Source organism: Wickerhamomyces anomalus (genome assembly GCF_001661255.1).
Source record: "Wickerhamomyces anomalus NRRL Y-366-8 unplaced genomic scaffold WICANscaffold_3, whole genome shotgun sequence".
Lineage (NCBI taxonomy): Eukaryota > Fungi > Ascomycota > Saccharomycetes > Phaffomycetales > Wickerhamomycetaceae > Hansenula > Hansenula anomala.
Window position 1 is genome coordinate 1,205,830 of NW_017567112.1, and position 26,874 is coordinate 1,232,703.

Consider the following 26,874-nt stretch of genomic DNA (forward strand, 5'->3'; position numbering starts at 1 on the left):
AGTTCTTGGGTGCCGGAGGTGTCGTGAAATAGTGGGATTACGTAATCAATATAACCAAAAATGAATATTGGTTACAAATATTCACACTTTGTTGGGTCTTTCCACTGCAGCTATGGTTCAATTAGGATCAAAATTATATTGTGGCATGTGTTATTGTTGATCTACTACTTCTGAGTACGTCTTCGATAGACTTTCACTGATTAATATGAAAGACTACATTTCTTCAAAAACTTAGCGAAGTAATTTTGTTCATTTTCTCAAGACGATATACCAGATCATCAAAAGACAAATCAGAAATGCTTATAACCTCTATTTTGATGATGAGATCCAGCACTAGGAGGTTGGAATTGAGGCGGAGGTGGTCCTTGATTTATTGGTGTCATCGGTATACCAGGTGTTGGAATCCCACTCGAACCAGGTGGATAATTTGGATTATAACCAGTTGGTGGAGGTATTGGTGTATTTGGAGCATATCTTTGAGGTTGGTAAGGCATTGATGCAGCTGGATGATAGTTATGATGATGGTGTTGACCATACATTGGTCTCTGTTGTTGGAAAGGTGAATTGGAAGGTGATATTGATCCAGAGTGTAGAGCTGGGCTCTGCGCTTGAGGCGACAGTTGAATAAAGTTTTGATGTTGAGGAATGAAAGGTTGAGGTGGATAAAAGAATGGTCCAGGTTGTTGCATCATTGGGATAGGTTGGAATTGTTGCATTGGATTTGGTGGTAGAGGGGTTGGCATCATTCTTTGGAATTTTATAGCCTCTAATGCTGGGAAGAACGATTTGTAAGGTTTTTCAGACTCATCCTTTGTCCATGTTGGTGGTGTGAAAAATGGTTTTTCCAAAAAGAATTTCAAATCCTTATTTAATTCAGCATTTTCACCAGATTTCTTCTTTTCAAATTCAGCAAGACAACCTTTGAAGAAATTAAAGTCATTATATAACTTCTTGGATTGCTTTTCTAAAGATGGCACTCTATCATTTCCAAAGAATGAAGCTGGTGTAGCGTTGAACCTTTTTCTATTATAGTTATTTGGAGTTGGTTGATTTGAAGCCAACCTTGGAGAATTTTTATTGAAGACTGGAGTTGAAACATTTGAAGCTGTAGATGGTGTAGTATTTGCAGTTGTTGGTGTGAAGGCAGCAGCTTTTGGGTTTAGTTTGAAAGGTTGTGATTTAGCAGGATCATAGACTTTCTTAGTTGGTGCGACACTTGAAAGTTTTGGTGTTGCAGTCTTTGGTTTTGGAGAAGCAACATTAGAGGATGAAGTAGTTGATGACGCAACGTCTTTCTTTGAATTATCCTGTTTTTTAATAATTTCCTCTTGTTTTGATTTATCTTTTGCTAAAATTGGTAATAAATCTTGTGGGAACTTTGATGGAATTTTGAAAGTTTGAGAAAATTCTTTCAAAGCATTGATTTCGTTGATAGTGTTCAATTTTTTCAAATGTTCTGGGACTGATTTTTTCTCTTGTTTAGATGATGTTTCAGGTTTTTGGACTTCTTTAACTGGAGGTTTTGGAGGAACAGATGTATCATTCTTGATTTTTTCTGAGACAGGAGCAGGTGCTTGAGTTTGAGGTTTTGAGGGCAATGATTGTTTTGGAGCAGGTGTAGGTTTGGTTCCGTTATTAGTTGCAGAAACAATTGAAGGATCAATATTTTGGATCTTAGAACGTTGACTTGGAGGAACATATTTGGATTTCTCATCACCAAATTGAAAGTTTTTAGAATCCTTATTGATCAAAGATTGGAATAAGGCATCACCTTTAGCATCAACTGAAACTGATCTATCAACACCAGAATATTTATCTTCTTCATCGACTCCACTATCATCAAATTTCAAACCACGTTCTTCAGCAAGATGGATATTACCATTATAAGATTGTGATTCAATTTCAGCAGCTAATTTAGTAGCTTTTTCCAAATTTTTTTGATAATTTGGATCATTCTTATTAATCTTTGTAGTGTATAATTCTTCATCGAATTCAGATTTAACACCAAATTTAACTTCATTTGTTTCAAATTGATCCCAACTTTTAACGTTTCCATTTGGATCATTTTCATCAAAAGTTAATTGATCTAAAGAAACATCTAATGCAGCATCAGGAACCCATTTTTCCATTTCTTGACGTGGGGCATTACTATTTTTGAATCCAATATCTTGATCAGTTCTGAACCCAGAAGAAGCTTTGTTTGAAACATATGAATTGTTGAATAAATCAACATTTTCCAATTCAAATTCTAATAAATCTTCATAATTGAAACTTGTAAATTGACCTTCACCATCATTTTTAACAATGATCTTCATAGATTTAGGATCAACATTTTGTAAAACACCTTTAACAATTGTCCCGGAATTAGTTAAAATATTAACTTGTGAACCAATTGAATTAACAATCAAATATAATAAACGATCATTCAAATGAGCTTGTAATTCTTCATCGTTCAACAAATTCAATTGAGAAGTGACTGCATTACCATTACTTGGAGAAGAATTAGATGCACTTGAGCTGTTTGATTCTAATTTCTTTGAGTTTCCATTATTACTGTTTTTCGAAGTTGAACGATTGTGTTTTTTTTCAAATGAGTTATTGCGACCAGTTGATCCTGTGGAATTAGCACCAGTTTGTTTCATTTTGAATCAAATCAATGTGATAGAATGAAGTATATTGGGAGGTAGACTTTCAATTGAACAATTGCGTTTATGCTGACGTTGATTTCTTGGTTGTAAAGGCAAACCTGTAGCACGACGCCTAACGAAATCCTTTTTTGTATCCTCTTATCTTGTGGACAAAAGAATGAGGTTCTGGGGTTCTTGGGTATCCTCTAAATGAGATTTGAGCAGTTCCAATCAAGAGGCCAATTGAACAAGGTGATGGGATGCTTGTTCGATGGATATCGAAGTTGTTGATTGATTTTGCCTTTGATAAAGTTTTGTTGTTGTCGTTGACACTTTGTTTTTATTTTTCTCAACTGAAAAAAAACACACTTTCGCGGAAACCATAGATTGGAGAAAGATAGTCGGGTAAGCCAATCTTTGAGAGCCTATTTTTGGTAACGGAGTGGTGATTTTGAGTGTAATTTAAAGTGGGAAATGTTCATAAGCTACTATATTTAGGTATGTAAGTTTGTATCGAGATATGTCACCAGAATAGTTCGGTTTAGGTGCTAAAATGATGGGCACCATGATCGCGAATTAATAGGAATACCTGTGAATTGTTACGATTACTTGCCAGTGTAGCGGGTCACATCTAGATAGATGCTTGATCAAGAGTCACGCCTTTGTCCATTAGTAATTTAACTACAGGGTGTAGTTTTATTTTTCAGTCTTGATCACATTTGATTCAACAATTGATCTATTTGTCTAGATAATTCTTGAAAATGCTTTGTATTGTCATCAATTTTATCTAATTGTGTTTCCAATTGTTTTAAAACTTCAGCAATATCTTCAGATTCATCTCCAGTATTTAGCTGGAGTGTATCAAATGATTTATTTATCCTTTTTGTATTCATTGGACTGGATTGGGGCAATTCATCAATTGATTCCAATTTTTTCAACTCTTCTTTATACAACTTTTCATAATTCTTGACAAACTTGGTGATTGATTTATCCCGCAGATTTTCTTCCTTGAGTGTATTTTTCAAGTTTTCAACTTGGTTTAATTCGTTTGAATATAGATTTGTTAAAAAAGCTTCTCTTTTCAATTGATAATCATGATCATAATCCAATTCATTTAGTTGACGCTGTTGATGAGAATGAGGCAGCTTTGTATTCCTTAGTTGTTTGAGGAATAGCTTTATGAATTCATTCAAATCTATATCTTGTTGAATTAAATTTGCAGTCTTTTTAGAGGAAGCGGATACTTGTAATGCTTTTGTCTTGTTCATTTGTAGAATTTTGTTCACGGAGGAAATTATATGCTTAGGTGGTTTCTCCCATGATTTTATAGATCTGTTTGTATACTTCTTGGATATCCTTATTAGCTTGTTGTCGTCCATACCTGTAGAAGACTTTGCTGCTTTGAAGTATACATATCACTTTGTATATTGACTTCTGTCATTTTTACGCGTCACGATTTTAAAAAAATACTGTCACGTGAAGTTTCAGTCACATGACGTGATTTGCGCGGCTTTCAACGCCTTACAAAAACCGATAAGCTTAATGCGTCGGGATTCAGCCAGTGGCCAGCCTTTTTCAACGTGTTTCAGCATTTTAAAACCAGAGTGCCACAAATAATTTGTACAGAACCAACTCGTTTTAGGCACACACACAATTGTTGAACAATAGGTCTGCCTTACAGCCTTATGTCCAAGAGCTCATTTATCAAATAGATTGTTTACGGGGCGATAGTGCAGTACAGATAGGTTGTGGGAAGGGTTTACACGTCAAGTCGGTGAGCATTACTGGACGTACATGGTCAAATAATTAATCAGAGCTGGTACAGACTCGATACTCAATTTGACCGATCACGTATAGGAATAATATTTTTCAGTCAGTAGTACCATTCAAATGGATAAATGTCGATTGAAGTCTAGCCAACTCTGGAGTACTTAATATATATACTTAGCCCGTGCTACACTGAATTGATAGCTCAAAGAGCACAAGCCCGCGTTCTACGATCAGAACATGCAATTTCACTACGATGATATAGACCGTCTACCTGTTAAGAACAGAGTAAGAGTACCATACACACTCTCAAGCCTCATACTCATCTGCTAGCCTTGTGATTGTACCTATTTTACGGGATCCTCGATCTCTTCAAGGTGAATCTAGATTCGAGGCAAATGACGTAGTGCCCGTTTGTAAAAATCAATGTTTGGCTGGTGCTGGCCCAACCGCCCTGTTTTTTTTCTTTTCCCACCGAAATCTCTTGAATCTGAGGCATGAACAATACAAAAATTTATCACCAGAACGAAATCATCACCACCAGAAACACCTGCTTTCCACTTTCAAACACAGCGCTTCATCCAACCCTCAACGACAAACCACCTCAAAGCTCGTGGATTACAAACCAGAAACCACTACTCTCTACTGTCGCGTTACCGCTGTGGTTCTTGCTCGTTTTTCAACCGTTTAGATTTGCAACTAAAAATAACAAAATTGGAACTGAACAGCCATCATCAACAACAACGAAAACAAAAACATCATCAACAAAAACTTTGCTAGTTAGCCTTCTACAAAACCAACTACAGATGCCAACACAAAAATGTCAATACTAAGAAGCCCCCTAGAACAAAACTCTGGCTTCACTTTTCCAGACTCTTCTGGCCCATCTAATTCCAGCGCTGACGCCATTAAGAAAGATACCAACAATAACAACAACATTATCGCCACCAGTGTCAAGGAAACCTTTCAAATTCAACAACCATCATCATATTTTGCATCCCCTGAATCAATAAATCATGTTTCTCACTCGAAATTCAAGCATTCAAGGATTGGTACCATAGATGAAAACTTGATGGACACGTCGAACCAATTCGAGAAATCTTTTGCAAATTTGTCCCTAAAGAAGGTCAGTTCAAGAGATACAGTAAACTCAGAATCAACACTAGTGGAGTCGTTACACAATAAGAATGATTCTTTGAATTCAATAAATTCAATAGATACCCTTAATAGTTTCAGATTAAAGAGATTTAATTCTGCCTCTTCAGTGCCTTCCTTTAATGCTATAACCAGCTTTGGATCACCAGAAATCACCCATCATAGCACATTTCCTTTGCTAACCTCATCTCCTAATGGTTCATTATGCTCATCAGCATCTTCATCCTCAGCATCCTCATCAAATAGTACATTTCAATTGAAGAAAGTTGCAAAATTTCCAATTCCTTCCACAATATCCACAATGACTAATACTGAATTGTCATTAATTTTAGAAGGTATGACAAGTGATGAAGACAATTCTATTTTGATACTAGATGTTCGTCCATATATTGATTATAACACAAAGCATATCAAGAATGCCATAAATTTCAATTTACCCTCAACTTTATTGAAAAGATCAAACTTTACACTTACAAGATGTTTGAGTAATCTTTCAATCATAGAAAATGTAAAGATCAACAAGTTTTTGAGTGATGAAGAGGCATCAGATAAGAAAATTATTATTTATGATGATTCAAGTGTTACAAACAACGAAATATCTTTAGCAGCTTATGGGACATCAAACAAGTTTTTAAATGATCAAAATTTTAAAGGTGAAATATACGTACTGAAGAATGGCTTGATCAATTTTAATGAGGAATTCCCAGGTCTAACAGAAGCGTCATCAAATTCAAACGGGAACGCTAATAATCATTCAACAGGTCATCAACCAATAAAGCCACCACATAATAGATCATTATCATTGGCAAATATTTCTTCATCAACACCAATCTCTCCAAATTTATCAAGATTTCAATTACCAAAGTTGCCCAAAACTCCAGTTTTCAAAATTAGACACAATGAAGAATTTTATGATTTTGATAATTATAAAATCATCAATGAATTTAAATTTTTGAATTCAACCATAAATAGACCTGATGAGAACATTGAAAAACCTTTACCAAAATGGCTAAAGACAGTTCTGGATAAGAATAACTACTTGTCGTTGTTTGAAAAGTTTAAAAATCTTGAAATTGAAGAAAAGAAAAGAATCAATAATTTAGTTGCCACGAATAATGTTACTTCAGGTATTGAATTAGGTTTTAAAAACCGTTATAAAGATATTTTCCCATATGAACATAGTCGCGTTAAACTATCATTAACTCCTACTCAAGAACATCAAGGATATATCAATGCAAATTTCATCAATTGTCCCCAGTTAACAAAATTGAGATATATCGCTACTCAAGCTCCATTATCTGAAACAACAAAAGATTTCACAAAATTGTGCGAAGATAATGATATTTCTTTGATAATTTCATTAACAAATCAATTTGAAAATGGTATTGAAAAATGTTTCCCATATTGGGATGATTCAGAAAACTTTGAAATCTTGGAAAGAACAAACTTAAATGATTTTGTATTGAGAAGATTAAGATTGACAAAATATAATAAAGAAGTTTTACAGATTCAAATATTAAATTGGTCAGATTTTGATATTATGGTTGAGAATCAACAAGTTGATGTTTTAAAATTAATCTACTTGAAAAAGACAATTTTGGATCATTTACAAAAACAAGATCAAAATGTTATTGTTCATTGTTCTGCAGGTTGTGGACGTACTGGAACTTTTTGTACTTTGGATTCAATAATCAATACTAAATTTGATTTTAGTGATATGAATAATAACAATAACAAGAGTTTGATTGATTTTGACCCAATTTTTGAGATTGTGGAAAACTTTAGAGTCCAAAGAATTTCAATGGTGCAAAATTTAAGACAATATTTATTCATTTATGATTGTTTGTTGAATTATTATGAGAATTTTAAAGATTTTAGAAATGATATGTTTGGAGAGTTGGATAATCTAAACATTTTGAAGAATTACTTAAGTGAAGTCAAATAATTGGAAATGGGTAAAGAGTATTGAAATACAATAATGATAATGATGGAAAATAATAGGGAGTAAAGAATACTCAGTTTAAAGGAAAAGAACAATAATTGAAATAAAAAAAGAAAAATATAAAAAAGGAGGTAAAAAAACATTTAGAAAAGAATAATTTTAATGGATTTGGGAAAAGAAAATGAGTGTTAACAAGTTACAATTTTAATCAAATATGGATATTATTTATTAAGTAAGTTTAATATAACGAGTTCATGAATCGAGATACACCAGTTAGTAGATATTAATACTTCACGCAATTCATTTTGATGCGATTTCCAACGCATATATCAAGTTCTCGGTAGTGACTATTCGTTTCTTAGGGCCCATTGTAAAGGACAACAGCTTTCCATGCAAAATATCTTTCATTAATATACAATACACCCCACCATTATCTTGTTTTAACCAAGTATTAACTCATAAATAATAACAACAGTATTCACCACGATCAAAGGTATTCTCAATAGTGTTTGAATTGCACTTATTAGATTAATTATTCTTGATTTTGTTGAGCCTTCATTATTTGGATTGAATGAAGGTTGTGTATCTTGTCCCAAACCGACTGTTACAGATGTTAGTTTTTCAGATCTTGCGTAATATATGGACGTGTTTCCTTTATTACCAACTTCCAGAAGGCAATACGGAAAGATGATAAGTAATCTGAATTGGTCCACCTCTCTTAAATACTCACTTCTTTTCAAGAATCTATCTTCACTTAAAACAGCAATTGCATTCACTAATAAAAGAATAGCTAAAGTTAAAGGTTAGTCTCACTTAAAGTCGTTGGTGCTCTAAGAGTAATTTCCACATACCATAGAATAGCTTCCCTAGTCCAAACATTCTAGGTTGAGTGTATCCTTAAAGATGTTTAGGTTGAAGTTGACGTTTAAAATTGTACGTGTTGATTTATTTGGCGTTCGCGAATTCGTTCTCTGATTATATAAGAATCGAACATGAACATGAATGGATTAATTGTATCGAAATCGGTATTCAAAGAGCAGATATTCGTTAAAGTACGAGCATTCTATTTGTATGAATTCAAATAACCCACCATGTAATTAATTAAACTAATAAACAATAAACTTTTTTACCTCTTTTCAAATTTACATACATAAAAAAACCAAAAAAGACATGAATTTAGTTTCCTTAATCAGCACTACGTTTAGCAGCATGTTTAGCAGCACGTTTACCAGTACCGAAAGTTTTCTTGTCTCTGTTTTTACGTTGTTTTCTTTGTTGTCTTGATGGTTTTTCAACTTTTTCAGCTAAACCGTATCTAACTAAACGGTAAGTTGGTTCAAATTTTTTAGCATCAGCAACAGAGTTGTAAACTAAACCGAAACCAGTTGATTTACCACCACCGTATTGAGTTCTGAAACCGAAAACTGAGACAGCATCTTTGTCAGCTTTGTAAGTAGCAGCTAATTTTTCACGTAATTCATCTTTTGAAACATTAGCTCTGTTTGGATGTAAAACATCAATAACAAATTGTAATCTTGCTAATAATGGGTTTGAAATAACTTTTCTAGTTCTGATGGTAATAGCGTCACTCTAAAAAAAAGAATAAATGTTAGTATATGGATTCACTCATAAAGATTAATCGCTCCAATTGGATGAGTGAGAGATTCAGACTGAGATGTTGAATAAAGGCATATGGACTTTTCCTCAAATAGAAGAATGATATTCAATCAAAGATTGTTCCATAATTTTATATTCTATCATAATTGTTGAGTCCTCATTTGATTTGTTTAGTTGATGTTTTAATGATGTCCTTCATTTGCCAATCTCATACAATCTCTCTTGAATACTCCCTCTTTATGATACCATGTCATTCGTCATCTCTCATTCCAACGGGTGTTCGATACTTCTTTCAGCACATACCATCTTGTTGATTTCTTGATGTTCTATATGAAGATGCTGTTTAGTATGTAGTTGATGAAGAATTTCAACAAAAAGCTTTATGATTTTCTGAGAGTGCTTTGGTGAAAAAAAAAAATTCATAAAGTTACGTAAGAACTGAATGAATATTATGTAATTTCACATTCGCGATGTTGTTTGGTGGTGTTCTGATGTTTCGCAGTCACAGTCACAAAAAAAACAAGTGAAGTTTCGCGAATTCGAGTAGCATTGACTTTGTTAGGGATGAGTTTTACACAGGGAAGCTGATAATTGTATGGATATGCTGTTCCACAAATTACGCGTGATCTAGATATGGCATGGGACACTACTTTGATGGAACTTATAGATTCATAATCTGGGGTGAATAGTTGATGATTAAATACTTTAAAAGGATCGAGTCTTTGGTACTTGGTCAGTTAATATCCTATCTCTTGCAGTGATCGCCACCCAAGCTACATCAAAGAGTTTCACTTCTTAATGATCAGGTAGCAGTTCAATACGAAGTTGGAACATCTGTACAAATTACTTTACCAATGTTCTACATTCAATCAATTAACAAAAAATCACAAATGTCATTAAATTCTTTCATAAGGAATATTTATACAGTAATAGAATATTTAGTAATAGTGTATCATATCAAACAGGCACAACTGCTTTCTTAGAATTGTTTCTTTTGGATAGCAATTCTAACACCTTTAACTTGAGTATAGTTATCCAAGGCATCAGCACCCATTTCTCTACCAATACCAGATTCACCATAACCACCAAATGGAACTTGTTGATGGAAATCGTTATAAGTGTTGATCCAGACAGTACCAGCTTTGACTCTGTTTGAAACATCAATAGCTTTGTTGATATCAGTGGTGTGAATACCAGCAGCTAAACCATAGTTGGTATCATTAGCTAATTTGATAGCTTCTTCAACAGTGGAGAATTTGGAAACAGTAACAACTGGACCAAAGATTTCTTCTTTAACAATTCTTGAGTCTTCTTTAACATCAGCAAAGATAGTTGGTTTGATGAAGTAACCTTTTTGGTTTAATCTTTCACCACCAGAAATTAAAGTAGCACCTTCAGATTTACCAATGTCAACATATTGTAAGATCTTATCAACTTGCATTTGAGAAGTTTGAGCACCTTGGAAAACACCATCTTCAAATGGGTTACCAATTTTCAAACCTTCAGCAAATGATTTGAATTCTTTTAAGACTTCATCATAGATACCATCTTGAACGTAAACTCTTGAACCAGCACAACAGATTTCACCAGAGTTGAAGAAAATACCAGTAATTAAGGATTGGACAGTTTGTTTAATATCAGCATCATTGAAAACAATATTTGGAGATTTACCACCTAATTCTAAAGTGACTTTTTTCAAGTTAGATTCAGCAGCAGCTTTCATAATATGACGACCAGTAGCAGTAGAACCAGTAAATGCAACTTTCTTAATCTTTGGATGAGTAGAGATTTTTTCACCAACAATTTTACCGAAACCTGGAACAATGTTAACAACACCAGCTGGAATACCAGCTTCAGCAACCAATTTTGAGACATACAAGGCAGATAAAGGAGTAGCTTCAGCAGGTTTTAAAACAACAGTGTTACCAGTAGCTAAAGCAGGACCGATTTTCCATGACCACATTAATAATGGGAAATTCCATGGGATAATTTGACCACAAACACCAATTGGTTCTCTTCTTGAATAGTTGAAATGAGAATCACCAGTTTCAATGACACGACCATAAACTTTATCAGTCCAACCAGCACAAGATCTAATATATTTAGCAACTAAAGCAACATCATATCTAGCACATAATAAAGATTTACCATTATCTAAAGATTCAATACCAGCCAAGGTTTCAGCATGTTGGTCAATTAATTCAGCCAATTTATATAAAACACGACCTCTGAATTCTGGATCTGAAGTTGACCATGAAGAGTCAAATGCTCTTTGAGCAGCTTCAACAGCAATTTCAACATCATCTTCTCTAGCTTCATAAACATGAGTAATTTCTTCTTCAGTTGAAGGGTTTATAACTTCAAAAGTTTTATGTTGTCTTGAAGCAACGAATTTACCATCAATGAATAAACCAGTTGGTTGATCATAAGTGATACCATTTGGTAAAGTGATTGGAACGGATAATGGGATGGTTGAATAGTTTCTTGATGCTTTTAATGAAAGCAATGAGACATTTCTCAAAGCTGTTTTAGTAGTTTGGAATCTAAACATCTTGAAACAAACGATGGATGGAGTACTGAAAACTAAAATTCCATGATGGAATTAGATTGAGGGAAACTAGGTCAATTTATACCCATGATGAGAAATACTTGGAAATGTTTCTAAAGTCCAAGGTGGGGCATTGACGTTATTCTGCTTCTCTATTCTCAACGGTTTTAAGCCAAACGGAATCCTAGAGCTACGGTTATCTGTACCAATTCTGCTGCTGCCGTGGTGAAAAAAATTAGACACGGCTGAAACGAGATGAGAAATGAGATGAAAAGAAGTGGAAAGCCATTTGTAGGTGGTTGTTCAGTTGAAGTTGTAGTTGATGAAGTTGATTGTAGTTGTATTATTATGAGTTCCTATCTCCATGTGTACTACCCACAACTTGTACCTGGCTTTACTTTAGCTCAGTTTCTTGCTCAACCAATTCATGTTTCTTTTCCTGGTGCTTTCCCCTCTCCAAATTGTAGGTCTCCATCGTCAACAACGGCTTCAACAAAACATTACAAATAATTAATTGATTATAGGGGCGATGAATTTCCGTAGTAAAGCCAAGTATAGAGATAGAGACTCGAGAGGATGTGGTTCTTAAGCCCAGAGGGGCCTATCTGAGGGACACTTGAGGAGCACTAAAAGTAGTTACAAAGTGGTAGTACTTGATGATTTAAAGAGTACTTCAATTTAAGCTTTCGACGAATCAGTACGTCAACTTACAACTGACCCTTTGGAAATCTGTACAACTTCTTGATTCACTGGTTCCTTGAACCTAATTCTCAGCTTTTAGAATCTCTCTCAGGTTGTCTTCACAAATTACAGATCCTTATTTTTCTCAGCACCCCCGCACCTGTTTCACCAAGTTAAGGGCTTTCCCAGTGGCGTATTGAACACGTCCATGTTGTTGTCGAGTTCTTGATCTCAAGGAGCTAAACACCGAGACCTCCTCGACTAGATCAAATGTACTATTCAATCAATAAGCTATAAAAAGAGCATTCTTGTGTAGTATTCAACCATAAAGCTCATCTTTCCCATATCTATAAAACGGCTGAAACCAGGTTTTTCTTCTTTTTCCACCACAAAATTTGTGAAATGTGTTTAAATGTGCTAAAGCCGTTTCCTAAACTCCTTCAGCCAATGAAATTGCTGGATTCTACAATTTGAGCATAAACGCGAAAACGCAGAAGCGTAAACTATTCGGATTAACTCTATACACACCTTTGAATTTCCGACACAAACACCTCCAAGAACTTCAGCTTCAACTGGAATAACTGATGGATCACCTCTAGCAAAAGATTTTAAAATTCCACTGGATTGTTGCAGTTGGGTTTTCCAATCCAGTATTTTGAGCTTTGAGCAAAGTTGACTCAATAATTGGTGACTTGAACAGCTTGGAGTTTTGGACCCTTGAAGAAGTTTCGCTTGGTGATTTAAGCGAGATCAATGGACATTCACTTTGGCTCAATGCAATAAGTTGTCCAGCTAGCTATCATAATACCTTCTTTTCAGTTCTCTATAACGTGTTAAAAAGATCAATGCTTCAACCTCTAATTCCATACATTAGTTCTCATAATTCATTGATTCAAAAAGCAGTTCGACTCACCTTTATAGATAAATTCACCCTTCTCAAGAGCTTTTTCAACTTCTTGCCCCTCTAGTTGACGATTCTTGATAAATCCTTTACGAAGCTTTCCTTTGAAATAATCATATCCTTGACTAGAAAGGTTAGAATACAGAGCATATTTGATCTGGAAAGCTGCTTCAACTCACGGATAGTCTCTACCGATCCATAACAGCCTCTTGTACAAGTTTCTTACACGAGGATCCATTGTGTAGTATCTAAAATATTGCTTGTCGTACAAACTTCAATTCTCCTATCAAAATCTCATCGATAGCTGTCAAATCAGAAAAATAAACAAATTCGCGAATTTAAGTGTCTTCGCGAATTTTATTTTAGCCTCATGGGGGTGAACAAAAAGATTAGTGAAATGTTGTATTTACGAGTTGTTATTCAGTGAAGTTAAAGAAATAGAAGGAATGATATGAAGGGAGAATATTGATCATCCTTTGTACAATTCCTCTGAAGTTTGAACTCCACTTCCATCACCTTTTAAAACATTGTAGTAGACATTAAATGATTCTTGTATTATGGGTGGAACCCTAAATATATTATATGGATTTGAATTGATTAATTAGATTAGAATAAAGCTCTCTCTTTAAGCCCTTATTCTCAAGATGAAGTTAACGACAACAGCAACCAATAAAAAGAAACACAACATAGTTGGACCAAATCTATCATCATAAGGACCACTACCTCTCTTTCTTATAGCAACAGCTCTCCAATGATACGTTACTAAAGCGTAAAGCATAGTAGCCATTGCAACTAAAGTGAATAAACCTGCACTAACTCTACCAACTTTATCACCAAAATTCAATAAACCAACACCTAACCCACCTAATATCACTGTGAAATTTAACCATGATAAGAATGTACGTTCATTAGCGAAAAACACTTTTGGTTCCACTCTTGTTGGTAATGCAATTCTTTTACCTATTCTCGATGTTAATATTCCGTCAGTCATTATGACATTTGATTTAAACGTTTGTACTAACCTGGTGTAGTTTGTAATAATGGATTTGAGGACATTTTTTTCTTGTGTTTGAAAATAGCAAAGGATGTTCTTACAACTCTAATTCAATACTCTTGATGATTGAATCTGGGATAGATGCTTTCTTTGCAAATGTGTGCTGGAGTGGTAGTTTATAAAGAAAGAGTTGGTTGCATCTCTAAAACATTTTCATCAGTTAGGCTGCCTATTCATCAGGGCCTATTCCTCTTCAAACAGCTGCTCTCTCACTCGTGGCACGTGGGAACTCTAACTAGTGAATACCGAAAAGGGTAAAATACGGGATGTTCTGAAAAGTCATGTGATGTGATTAATTCCGACTATATGTTATTGTTTTTTGAGCCATAATCATCAAAACTTGTGTAAAAAGATGTTAAACTATCAAGTAAGAACCCGTTGATACAATAATGTCTGCTGTATGTATATCCAGATGAACTCATTAGCTCTAGCTCTAACCTTCATAAAGCCATTCACAGAAGAAGAACTCAAATCAACAGTCACAAGACTCCTTGATGAATTAAAAGAAAGCAACGTTAATGACATTTCATCCAAGATAACAAGTTTAATATTAAAAGAATTACAGCCAAAGACAATTGATTATAAAGTAATCCTAAACTCTACTATAGTGGCAAAGAACATCAAGGACAATGTTAAACAAAGTGCAGGGTTCTTGTTCACCGAATCAACCGATGGGTATTATACTTTGAAATTTGATCTTTTGGAAGATTATGACTTGATCTTGAATGTTATTTACGTGAAATGAAACTACAGACATTGAGCATAAAAGACATAAATGACTGGTTCTTTATTTCTTTAGCTTCTTGGTGACCACAAATCTATTCATAAATGAAGGTGTTAATTCATATTGATTTTCTTGTAAGAATTTATCCTGTTCAATTTTACTCTTGGATAAAATTGCCTTGGATGGAGTGGAATCTATATCTTTTCTTGCCTTTAATATCAATGCTAAGAAATCAATTGAAATGTCATTGAATTTTGAAACTAGTTGAATCCATAATTCCACAATATGATCATCATTTGTCTCTGTACTTAAATCCATAAAATCTTCCACAATTCTAAATTTGGATTCAATTATTTCTTGATCAATGAAATTGATGAATAATTTATAGAAAATTTCAAAATCTCTTTTCACTGAATTAACAAATTTATCATTATTATTCTTAAATTTGACATCTTTATTCAAATTGCTCAAATATCTTAAAACTGTCTCCTCCACAATTTCTTCACTCAATATTTCAAATAAATACGAATTCATACTTTGCTTCAAGTCACCCAAATATTCATACAATGTATCAGAAACTTGTTGAGAATAATTGGAATTATACCAATCTTTTGAGAAAATTTCATCCAATGCAATTTTCAAATCATCAAAGATAATTACAATTAAAGCATCACAACACTGTTTTGCCAAATTAGCAAACCCATCAATAACTTTCTCCAATGCATTATGAATAATGGTGGAATATTTTGAACTAACCATGCCACCATACTTATTTGAAATGGCTTCTGTATAATCAGCACCTCTCATTTGATCATTAGCTAGGGCAATTAAATATTCAATTAAACCCGGTGGAACTTTATCATCATCATTAACACCATCCACTCCAACATCTTTTTTACTCTTATTATTCAATGTTAATAATTTTTGAACTTCATTCTTGATCAATTCACCCCATTTACTTTGTCTTTTTATCAGTAACCCACCAAACTCTTCCACAACTCCTGCTAATATTTTCCCCTGTCCTGAACCTGAGGCAACATCACATTGTTGTGTAAACATTTGGAAAACAATCTTGGTACCTTCAAGTGCATATAAATTTTCCGAATCAACTTCTGGTGCTTGAATTCTTGATCTGAAAACTTCATGTTCAGTTTTTTGTAAATTAAACATCCATTCATTCATTTTCAAAACAATTAGATTCAAATAATCTGATAATAACTTCTCTTTCTCAACATCCCCTATTATTGATTTATTTTCTTGCTTTGTGAAACCAAATTCTGAAATCATTATATCTTTAAATTTATTATCAAAATCAAGAATTTCCAAAATTATCAACGTTTCTGGTTCTGATTCAATCAATTTATTTATAAGAATGTTTAGTTCTCTGTAATAAAAATCATAATAAACTGTGAAAATATTCCATCTTGGTGGTACTAATTTAACTAAATCTTGTTTAACACAAATCAAATCATGAAACACCCAATCTAAATTATCTAGAATTTCAAACATATTTTCCTTTTGTTTGTAAGTTTCATAGCAATTTTGAAATATCTCATGGATACTTTCTTCCACTTTATCAATGAAGAATTGTTTATAGTTTCTTGCAGTTGTACGTCCTTTAATTGTTCCATTAACAATTTGTTCAAATAGACTATTTTGGGAATTGTTTTTAGAATTCTTGGAAATTATTCCTTTCAAAGCATCAATCTTGGTATCTTCACGTTCTTCAAAGTCAATAATCTTTGCCAATCTAATAACCAAACTATTGTTATTAATCTTGACAGATTCAACCAATCCAATTATAATATTCTCTAGCAATTTATCAAATTTCTTAATAACATCATAGATCCTAGAAACAACTCTTTTAACAATAAATTTATGATCCTCATTAGAGCTATCACTCAATAATAATAGTCTTTCTTGGAAATCCCTCAGTTTATTCAATTTGTAATGAATTTCTAATAATGAAGGAATTTCAAAATCAATATCAACATTCTCATAATCTTCAGTCTCGATCAATTCTTCAACTTCTTGCAAATTATTATTAAAAGAGCTTATATTCTCCACAATGTCTGTACTTTGATCGAAAATTTCATGAATTTTAGTAATTTTATTAATCAATTCATATCTTTTAATTGTTTTTGTGGGCGCAAAGAATTAATATTCTAATAATTAGTAGATTTTGGTTTTGTGGTTTTGTGGTTTTGTGTGATTTCTTCAATTGATTGTACGACGTTTTTTTTTTTACAAAAATATACCTGTATTTTCTAATTACTTACTAAGCTATATAGAGCCACAGGGTTTGGATTTATCTCAAAATATTTGATTTCAAAATAATTGCTGTGTTACTACCTGTCTTGTTTGGGCTAGTACTTGAGACCGGATAACCTGAGAAGAACCCAGCGTTATGAAAGTGTCACTGTGGTGTACGTTAATATGAATCACAGAACGAGTTCGCGAAATTGTGATTTATCGCGAATGCGTTTTGCAGATTTCGCAACTGCCCTTTTATTCGCGGAAATTCAAATCCTTCGTTATACGTCAAGATCAAAACAATCCAATAGCTGGTTGTTGAAGTACAACTGATTCCACTCTTATCAAAAAATACAGGATCGCTGATATTATGGCAACCACATCGCCAAACCTTCCCATTGTTCTCCAGAACATCTCTCAGCTACTAAGAACAGAAGATGATTTGGATAAAGTGGAAACATTAAAAGAACAACTATTAAAAGAGAAATCATCAATCGATGTTCAATTGAAATCACAATCACAAGCACAATTGGAAAGCACAATAGAAGATATCAATTCATTGAATATATGCCAAGATGACATTCGTGAATTGAAAGACAACATCACAAAGATTAATAAGATTGCCGATGATTCGTTTGGTTCAAAAATTACGTAATGGATTACTAACACACTTTAATAAAGAGCTGAGGGTCTGGGGAAATTCATGAAACATCTTCGAAAAACCATCAATTTCAAACTTTTTGTGACTCTGTTGGATTTCACATACAAAACTTTTGACTTCTGCAGACAGAGTCATCCGTTTTAACTCTGGACTGCTCACCTGTCACGTGCTTATTCTCTTGATGTTAGGTTTGCAGAGCGCAAATGTCCGTCTAGTCATCTACAACATTGAGCTACAGAACGTATCTAGCATTAGCTTTAGTCCAAGTTATGTACTTCTTCAAGCTCAGAACAGGTGCTTTGAAAGTTCTTTACCATATGATATTCAAGTCTTACTCTTTGTAACCGATCAAAAGATACCTATGCGTTATACCATTTACTTCACCTTCTTATTTGGCAGATGACTTCCTGTTGAACCAAGATCAGAAGGGCTACAATACTACAATAGACAATCAAGAATATTCTCAACAAACAAAACACAGGTCAACATAATCATTAATCTCTAACTCATCCATCCTTAATAAACAATAAACATAAATCATACTGAAGAGAAAGAGCCCGCCATCCTACCCTTCTTTCCCTCCACTTAATTACCAATACCAATGAAACAATAGAATATTTGAGATTTCAAACCAGTTTGTTTGGATATCAACAACAAGAATTGTAAGCTTGAAAAGCAAACTCATATGTTTGAAGAATCTTTTTTGGAAACCTGGCTAGCAATCTTTAGGCATCAAGTCAAAAGTTAAACTGTTCATAAACGAACCTGGATTTACTCTGTAAAATTGCTTACTCCTAAAACAATGTAGAAACCAGTAACCTCCAACCTTCAAAAGTCAAACTATTCATAAAATGAATCTGGATTTATTCTATTAAAGTTGATTGGGCCCTAATCAACGAGAAACCAGTGACTAATGAAATCCTAATGCTATTGAAATCTCAATGGTAATAACAACAAGACAAAAAAACTCTTTTTTTATACTCTCTTGTATCTTCTCCTCCTATTAATCAATCTCAAGTCATTCTGTTAAAAATAACAGCTGGATTTATTCTGTAAAATTGTTCACTCCTAAAACAATGTAGAAACCAGAGACTATCAATCAATCAATCAACTATCAACCACCAAACGTCAACAACGAATACCCAACTGTACTGGAACACAACAACAACAACAACAACAACAAGATCAGCTTGGAAACTCACCAGCAAATGACAATTGTAAAAAAGTCAACAAACAGATGGAAACAAAACAAAACTTGGAACAACAACACTTGGAACAATAGAAATCAAAAATGGAACAACAACAACCCCAATAATGGAAAACCAAATGGAACAACAGATGGAATAGCAGATGGAACAATAACTGGAACATGAAACACTGATGGAAACAACAACTGGAACAATGACGGAATAAACAAAAGGAACAAAGATGGAATAAACAACCGGAACATGAAGCGACCATAATAGACCAATAAATCAAATGAACAAATCAACAAACAACAACAAATGGAACAACAAATGGAAAACAATAGATAGAACAAAACAATAAATGGAATAACAAAATGGAACAACAATGGAGACCAAAACATGGGACAACAACTGGAACATGGATTGATGATAATGGATCAAATGGAACACTGGTGAAAACACAACTAATGGAGATCAGAAAATGGAACAACAACTGGAAAATGAAACAACAATAATTTATCACATAGATGAAAGATTGAACAACAAATGGAAAGAACAAATGGAACAAAGATGGAAAAAACAACTGGAACAACAACTGGAACATGAAAGGACAATAATATATCAGATGGACAAAACCATGAACAACAACAACTGAAAAAAAGATGGAAAAACCAACAGAAGAAATGGAACACCAAAAAATCAAATGGATCAACAAATGGAACAAAAAAATGCACAGGAACAAATGGAAGAACAACTGGAACAAAGATGAAAAAATGAAACAACAAACGGAGCAACAATGGAAACAACAAATGCAGCAAAGATGGTAAAAGAACTGAAACAAATGGAACAAAACAACAGAAGAAATGGTGCAAGAAAATGGAACAACAATGGACATCAACAACTGGAAAATGAAACATCAATAATGTATCACATGAACAAAAGAATGAACAACAACAACTGGAACAACAAAAGAACAAATGGAAAGAACAAGTGAACAAATGGAAAGAACAAATGGAACATCAAAATGAAACAACAGGAACAAATGAATGAATAGCATATAAACAACAACTTAAACAATAAACCAACTCAAATGCCAATGAAAACAACAATAGGATCAAAAAGAATGGCAAAACAAATGGCACAACAAATGGAAATCAAAATCCACCAATCTTCAAATGTCAAACTATTCTTAGAAAGAACCTGGATTTACTCTATTAAAGTTGATTGGGCCCTAATCAACGAGAAACCAGTGACAAATGAAGCTTGAACAACAACATTGGCAAGAACAAAAGAACCATCAACTTGAAAAGTTCAAAACAACAAAAACAGAAAAGGCAAGTCAACTGAGAAACAGAATCAAATGGAACAAAACAGAATAAAACAACTGAAACAACAGCAACAACAAAAGTACCATCAGAAGATGGATCCAAAGTACAACGATGAATTGCACTGGATTAAACCTAATATTGGATTCAACAAAACATGAACATAGACAATCAACATCATCATCATCATCATCAAAGTCTGGAACATGAATGAAACACCAAAAGTAAATGAGCGAAAGATAAACTTTGCAAAGTGAACAGCAATACAACTCATCATCAACAACAAACCAAAAACCAAAAACAGCCCTAGGAGCACTTGTCATCCCAAAGAATTATCACTAGGAGTATGTGCAGACTAATCTTGGAGGGTAGAATGAATAAATCCTTAAATTGAATCATTGAAATCTCAGAATCTCACAAAAGTTCAAAACTTCAAAAGCAAATCATCCAGACCAATCATTCAGACTTATAGTGGGAGGTTAAGAGTAAGGGTCATACCTTCAAAAGACTTCAACGAAATTCAAACTTTGATAAATCAAAGGTGGTGTATTGAAAATCAGATCCATCAAATGATTAATTATCCAGTTAAAGAAAACAAGTTTCAAAAACCTTCAAAAAAGAATATAAGCAGCGAGCTCCAAGTTACCCCAGTCCCTACTACCAACCAATCATAACCAAACACAGTGAATAACTCTAATTTCAAACAAGCCTCTGGAAAAGAAAGCAGCAGCCACCAACACTGAAAGATGAAACCAACAACACATAGGAAACCAAACAACCAGCTCTGGATAAGAACCAGCCAGCCAATGCATGAGCATGATGAATACCAGATGATAAATGATGAAGGATGAGGATTAGGAGTTGGTGGTTGAAAGTTGAAAGGATTTGGTATTTGTCAACTCTTATATATTTTTGGCCCTCTGCCACAGAAACAATTATCGTTTTTGTGGAACCTGACACAAATACGAAGTTTTTGACCACAAAGCCGTAGTAATGGATGCTGAAACCAAGAGATATACGCCATTATCCAGTGGATCATACGTGCGTTTGTACCATAGTTGAAAGTTGATTTGAATGTTTTTAAGCTTCAATTTTCAGACGGTTTGTTATTCCAATGATATGAAGATGTTACGTTCTGCAAAATGTGTTTTTGATTAGTATCCTTAAATTTATACAGTGTAGTCGTACTTCAAGACTAAATTTAAAGGCCATATTCGCTATTTTCAATTGCACCAGAATTGTACTCTGAAAACTCGTCGAAGTTTCTCGCCCTAAATAATAATATCGACGTCATCGACTCTAAAAAACAGCAGCGCGCTACATAGACCGGTAGCGCGAAATTTCCCATAGTAAAAATTTGACTCTCATAGTTAAGCTAGTGACACAGTAGAGTTTGACATAAACTTAAATTACCCGCTATAGCTGTACTTTGAGAACTGCAGCATATTTTACATATGAGCAAATTATGTGTCAACTCAAATGTGTCAACTAAAATGTGTCATGAACTTTTATCACCTTCAACACTTCAACGTCACCTCATCTCCAAACAACCCAAGCTACTACTTCTGGTATAATGAATGAGGTTACCAGCGCCGTTGATGCTGCATTAGTTGCAGAAAAGTTTCTCAATGACCGTTCCAAAGTCTATAATATCAACTTTCGAGATTATTTGAAGGATGCAAATATTGAAGAAGTTTCTTTTGAGTCAATCAGAACATGGTACGGGAAATTCATCATCCAATCACAGACATACCGCTCAAGTGAAATCGATGGTGATCGCATTAAGGCAATCAAATTGCTCATCAAGTTTGTATTGGTCTTTCCTTGTATGTTTTTACATTCAATCCAGGGATTTGAGGGAATAGAGAAAACACAAGCTGATGGAACAAAGAATATGCTTACAGATGCCATACTGGCTAGAATTAAATTCAAAACAAATTATGTTGGTGACACGGAAATATCAGATGAAGATTTAAGTCAATTTGATGATTTTTATCAAAGTCTATGCTCAAATATAGATCAATTATCCGGTGTTTTGGATAGTGATCGTTTGTACTATCTACTTAAATCATTGGAAGGTGTTTGTAACAGCTATTTTTTGAATGAACCAGGTTTCGAGGAGCCAATCAATGAAACAACTAGTGTTACCTTTACAAAAACTTTCGTGCTCAGAATTGCTTCAATGTTGTTACAATTGTCTACAGCAAATCATACGTGCTTTTTTCTTCAGACTCCATCAATTCCAGTAACAGTGGAGAGGCTGAACCAAGGTAATGATACAACTTCCATTAGATTGTTTCCAGATTTTGCTTTTAGATTTATTGATCATGCTATTAATGATGGACAAGAACTTTTTTCAATTCCCATTGAACTAAAATCATATAACTGTCAACCAATTTACACGTCCATTAGCGAGGGTAAAAATTCCAAATTTTTGAATCAAGTTTTTGCATATATGTGTGGAACAGAATCAAAGGTTGGCTTTCTATTTGACGGCATAAATGCTTTGTGCCTAGAAATTGGCGTCTCAATTAAGGCCCATGAAAGTGTTGCGTCAAATATAGCCAGTGATGTCCAGAGTCCCAATCTTGAATCCAGAAAACTATTTAATATTGGCGAAATCCAAAATGATTTTGAAGTTCCACTACATTTGAAAATGTATTCAACATTTCCAACAGGTGATCACCCTCATGCAGCAGGATTGACATTTTTGATGAAGTTAGTATCCAAACTGCATCACAACATGAAACGAGAAACCTTCAACAGTTCCAGAGAAATGATGAGATTTTATAAGTATCTACTGTCCAAATCCCAAAGGCAAATAGCTGATATGTTGAGAAAACACGCCAACAGATTTTATGAATCCAACATTGAATACCAATGTTCTGCAGAAATAAACTATCAAGGTGAGTTTCAACCAATCCAAATAGGTTTTCATTTTAATAGTCAGGTGTTTTGTTTTGGAACTGAGGAGCTAAATGCGATCTTCCCAAAGTTCACCAAAGAGATTAAATTCAAGACATACAATACTCACAGCTCAGAAAACAATGAAAAAGTCATTGTCAAGATTTATGATCCAATAAGATGGTCTTACGGTCAAGACGAGTCTGATATATTCAAGAGAAACACTATGATTCAAATTGATTCATCAAGAGATCATGAGTTAGCAATTTTTGAACAGATTGAACAATTCAATAAGAAAAGCTACAATCCAACCACTCAACTGTTAACAAGATCGAAGAGTAACAACATCATCAACATACCAGCAATTTATGAACCTAATCATGAAGGTGACTTTATAAAACTTTCACTATCACAACAAAGGTCTGAAAATGACATTTTTTTCACCTGCGGTAGGTATATTCTTATGAGTGAATTGAAAGGAAAACCTTCAGAAAGTTCACACTTCAAGAAAGGAGAACAACAATTAAAGCTCCTACATCAAGCTGGTATCTCAAATCTAGATATTAAGTTATCTAATGTGTTTTACCAAGATGGAAACTTCTATTTCATTGATTTTTCGTATGCCAAATATTCTGAGGTTCAATCTGAAAGTTCATTACGTGCTGACTTGAAAGCACTCAAAAAACTTGAGAAAAAGGTTATCCAATAGTGTAGTTGACAGGACAGTTGGTTATGTCAATGTTCTGCATTGCTTAGTTTGTATTGATTTTTTATATAACTGAATGAAAATATCACCTTATGATTTGATTATTGTATTGAGATTCCGTGTTATATGCCTTATTTATGAAGTCTCCAAAGGCTACAAATTTCAGAATTGACGTAATATTCATGATTCATTAGAGCTTTGAATGTATCTTTCCACTAAAACCCTCTCCTTCTTCTATTCAGATTACCCCCAATATTTACAACAGGTTTAGACTTCTTTGTTGTTTTCAGTTTGGCTTTGCTCTTTTCCTCTTCATAGCTTTTAGCATCCCTTTCTAATTCTTCTTCAATCTTTCTCTTCTTGAAACCATTGTCTTTGTTCTTTTTATCCCGCACAGAATAAAACACACCACCATACTCAACAAGCCATAAGGGATCAACCGCAGTAACAGTAGATATATATTCTTTGGTTGTTAGCATTAATTCATGATACACAACATATTGTGGCAGGTCACTCATTCCGAATAGTGCTGAGGTTGGATGTAATTGTAACTTCATACCTGTTCTCAAGTTGACAAACTCCCCAAAGCCATGAACTTTTGCTGCCTGGTAAAAATACCCAGAACAAATACATTTCCTGACAACATCCCATTCATATCCAGATGAAGTGACAGGGACTTTGTTGGATTTCATAATTAATTCAATTTGTTCCTTTATATCTTTAGCTTTCTTTAAAGACTTTGAATGAAGGAAATGCTTCTTACACCAAAAATCTGAAAAATTGTTTGCCTTCCACTGAGAATAAACGTTCAATAATGTCAAATGGTCTGATTCTGGAACGAAAAATCTAGACCTTGATAAATCAGACTCTTCTTGTCTTTCCTTAGGTCTATAAAAGACACTAGGAACCGATAGCATTGAAACAATTATAACCATTTCTTCAGAACACCCATTTTGTGAAGCAATTAATAACAATTTGGATAAAGCTGGTTGAATTGGAAATTGTGCCATTTGTCTACCTAATGGTGTAAGCTTACCAAAATTATCTAAAGCTCCAATAGACCATAGCTCATATAAAGAAGCCGTAATGGTTTCTTTCGGTGGTGGATCCAAAAATGGGAATTTTATCAAATCATCAACACCCAAAGATTTCAATAACAACAATGTATTTGCTAAATTGGTTCTTTGAATTTCAGGAACAGTTTGTGGATACATTTCTTCTCTAGCAGCCTTCTCGGTGTATAATCTATAACAACTACCAGGACCTGTACGACCAGCTCTACCAGCTCTTTGATTTGCATTTGCAACCGAAATTGGTGTTATTGCTAAACTTTCTAATCCAATCCTTGCATTATAAACCTTTAGTTTTGAATAACCAGGATCAATAACAAAAGAAATACCATCAACAGTTAATGATGTTTCTGCAATGTTGGTTGCAACAACAACTTTCCTATAACCGGATTTTGTTTTTTTGAATATTTTTTGTTGTTGTTCTGCAGGTAATGATGCATAAATAGGCAAAATCTCTAACGGTGGTGGGTCATCCAACTGCTTTAGTCGATCAGCCAAAACTTCACAAGTTACTTCAACATCTTCTTGACCTGTCATAAAGATTAATATATCACCAGGTCCGGACTGTAAATGGATAGTCAAAGCTTGCTTAACAGCACTTTCAACATAATCTTCAACAGTGAATTTAGAAAACATAATATCCACTGGGAATGTTCTTCCAGGGATTGTAAATTGTGGAGCATCTCCAAAAAATCTTGAAAATCTATCAGCATTCATGGTAGCAGATGTGATAATCAATTTCAAATTTCGTCTTCTAGCCAACAAGTTTTTGAATAACCCCATTAAAACATCAGTACTTAATGTTCTTTCATGTGCTTCATCCATTATGATACAAGAATATTTTTCAAGGTCAGAATCAACTAATGTTTCTCTTAGTAAAATACCATCAGTCATATATTTGATGATGGTTTTCGGAGAAGTGACATCTTCGAAACGAACAACATAACCAACTTCTTCACCAACTTTGACATTCATTTCTTCAGCAACACGATTGGCAACACTGACAGCAGCAACCCTTCTTGGTTGGGTACATCCAATCATACCTAATCTTCCATATCCATCTTCATTTAAAAACTGAGTAAGCTGAGTAGTTTTACCAGAACCTGTTTCACCGATAACAATAACCACTTGGTTATCTCGTATCATTTTGAGTACATCATCTCTTGCAGCATATGCTGGTAATGTTTTCCTCTGCTCCTCTATTGAAAGTTTAGTTCCAATCTCTGCCTCAACGTCATCACCATTACCATTCTCTTTGGGCAGGTTATTAAATTTACTATTTTTATTAACATCTGATTGATTCTTTTGTTGATCAACCCCAAGAACTTCACCAATAACCGATCCAACTAAACTAGCTGCATCTTTCGCCTTGCTTTTCCGTTCTCTTTGTTGTCTTCGCTGTTGAACCAAGGCGCTTCCTCTTTTAGCTGCTATGGCAATATCACTCTGAGGGTCTCTAACAGGCGATATTGGATCTCTTTGGGTTGTGAAAACATTGGTTCCTGTAAGGAAAGGAGGTGTCAAATGATGTGTTGATAGTTGAACTGTTGGTTCTGAAGTATCCTCAAAATCCAGATCTAGATCGCCTTTTTGGATCGTACCGGCTGTTTGAAGCCTGTTTTTCTCCCAAATATCATTATCTCTTTGTCTATGATCTTTACGCTTCTTGAACAAACTCATATGGCTTCACTTCTGGTTGAGTAAACACTCAAATGAACTACAAAAGTAAATTTTGAACTTTACACCATTACA

The 26,874-nt window shown here is 34.1% G+C and overlaps 10 protein-coding genes across 10 annotated transcripts; 2 read left to right on the forward strand and 8 right to left on the reverse strand.

The window, feature by feature from the left end:
* Positions 1 to 247: 247 nt before the first annotated feature.
* Positions 248 to 2,706, reverse strand: PBP1 (Pbp1p). The gene has a single exon (XM_019186351.1). The coding sequence runs from the start codon at positions 2,640 to 2,642 to the stop codon at positions 291 to 293; it is 2,352 nt and encodes a 783-aa protein (XP_019039283.1). The 5' UTR covers positions 2,643 to 2,706; the 3' UTR covers positions 248 to 290.
* A 634-nt stretch (positions 2,707 to 3,340) lies between these two features.
* On the reverse strand, positions 3,341 to 4,006 carry OKP1 (Okp1p; the record flags this gene model as incomplete). The annotated part of the gene is made up of 1 exon (XM_019183412.1): positions 3,341 to 4,006. One exon carries the CDS (start codon positions 4,004 to 4,006, stop codon positions 3,341 to 3,343), a length of 666 nt encoding a protein of 221 aa, XP_019039284.1.
* A 1,208-nt stretch (positions 4,007 to 5,214) lies between these two features.
* On the forward strand, positions 5,215 to 7,494 carry PTP3 (tyrosine protein phosphatase PTP3; the record flags this gene model as incomplete). The annotated part of the gene is made up of 1 exon (XM_019184775.1): positions 5,215 to 7,494. The coding sequence occupies one exon, from the start codon at positions 5,215 to 5,217 to the stop codon at positions 7,492 to 7,494; it is 2,280 nt and encodes a 759-aa protein (XP_019039285.1).
* Positions 7,495 to 8,676: 1,182 nt separating this feature from the next.
* Positions 8,677 to 9,414, reverse strand: RPS24A (40S ribosomal protein eS24; the record flags this gene model as incomplete). The annotated part of the gene is made up of 2 exons (XM_019184776.1): positions 8,677 to 9,081; positions 9,412 to 9,414. 2 exons carry the CDS (start codon positions 9,412 to 9,414, stop codon positions 8,677 to 8,679), a joined length of 408 nt encoding a protein of 135 aa, XP_019039286.1.
* A 673-nt stretch (positions 9,415 to 10,087) lies between these two features.
* Positions 10,088 to 11,659, reverse strand: ALD5 (aldehyde dehydrogenase (NAD(P)(+)) ALD5; the record flags this gene model as incomplete). The annotated part of the gene is made up of 1 exon (XM_019181683.1): positions 10,088 to 11,659. The coding sequence occupies one exon, from the start codon at positions 11,657 to 11,659 to the stop codon at positions 10,088 to 10,090; it is 1,572 nt and encodes a 523-aa protein (XP_019039287.1).
* A 1,562-nt stretch (positions 11,660 to 13,221) lies between these two features.
* On the reverse strand, positions 13,222 to 13,476 carry WICANDRAFT_29884 (uncharacterized protein; the record flags this gene model as incomplete). Its single annotated transcript, XM_019181663.1, has 2 exons — positions 13,222 to 13,363; positions 13,418 to 13,476. 2 exons carry the CDS (start codon positions 13,474 to 13,476, stop codon positions 13,222 to 13,224), a joined length of 201 nt encoding a protein of 66 aa, XP_019039288.1.
* A 387-nt stretch (positions 13,477 to 13,863) lies between these two features.
* Positions 13,864 to 14,294, reverse strand: VTC1 (Vtc1p; the record flags this gene model as incomplete). The annotated part of the gene is made up of 2 exons (XM_019185638.1): positions 13,864 to 14,198; positions 14,261 to 14,294. The coding sequence occupies 2 exons, from the start codon at positions 14,292 to 14,294 to the stop codon at positions 13,864 to 13,866; spliced, it is 369 nt and encodes a 122-aa protein (XP_019039289.1).
* A 642-nt stretch (positions 14,295 to 14,936) lies between these two features.
* Positions 14,937 to 18,471, reverse strand: SEC6 (SNARE-binding exocyst subunit SEC6; the record flags this gene model as incomplete). The annotated part of the gene is made up of 2 exons (XM_019184129.1): positions 14,937 to 17,144; positions 18,410 to 18,471. The coding sequence occupies 2 exons, from the start codon at positions 18,469 to 18,471 to the stop codon at positions 15,080 to 15,082; spliced, it is 2,127 nt and encodes a 708-aa protein (XP_019039290.1). The 3' UTR covers positions 14,937 to 15,079.
* Positions 18,472 to 21,965: 3,494 nt separating this feature from the next.
* On the forward strand, positions 21,966 to 24,055 carry WICANDRAFT_105093 (uncharacterized protein; the record flags this gene model as incomplete). Its single annotated transcript, XM_019180435.1, has 1 exon — positions 21,966 to 24,055. Exon 1 carries the CDS (start codon positions 22,016 to 22,018, stop codon positions 24,053 to 24,055), a length of 2,040 nt encoding a protein of 679 aa, XP_019039291.1. The 5' UTR covers positions 21,966 to 22,015.
* Positions 24,056 to 24,166: 111 nt separating this feature from the next.
* WICANDRAFT_100346 (uncharacterized protein) lies at positions 24,167 to 26,873 on the reverse strand. The gene has a single exon (XM_019180291.1). The coding sequence runs from the start codon at positions 26,800 to 26,802 to the stop codon at positions 24,268 to 24,270; it is 2,535 nt and encodes an 844-aa protein (XP_019039292.1). The 5' UTR covers positions 26,803 to 26,873; the 3' UTR covers positions 24,167 to 24,267.
* Between the last annotated feature and the right edge of the window lies 1 nt (position 26,874).

What these genes read in the sequence shown, in the direction of transcription:
- PBP1 (XM_019186351.1), bottom strand. Translation starts at nt 2,642, where the DNA reads ATGAAACAAACTGGTGCTAATTCCACAGGATCAACTGGTCGCAATAAC.
- WICANDRAFT_100346 (XM_019180291.1), bottom strand. Translation starts at nt 26,802, where the DNA reads ATGAGTTTGTTCAAGAAGCGTAAAGATCATAGACAAAGAGATAATGAT.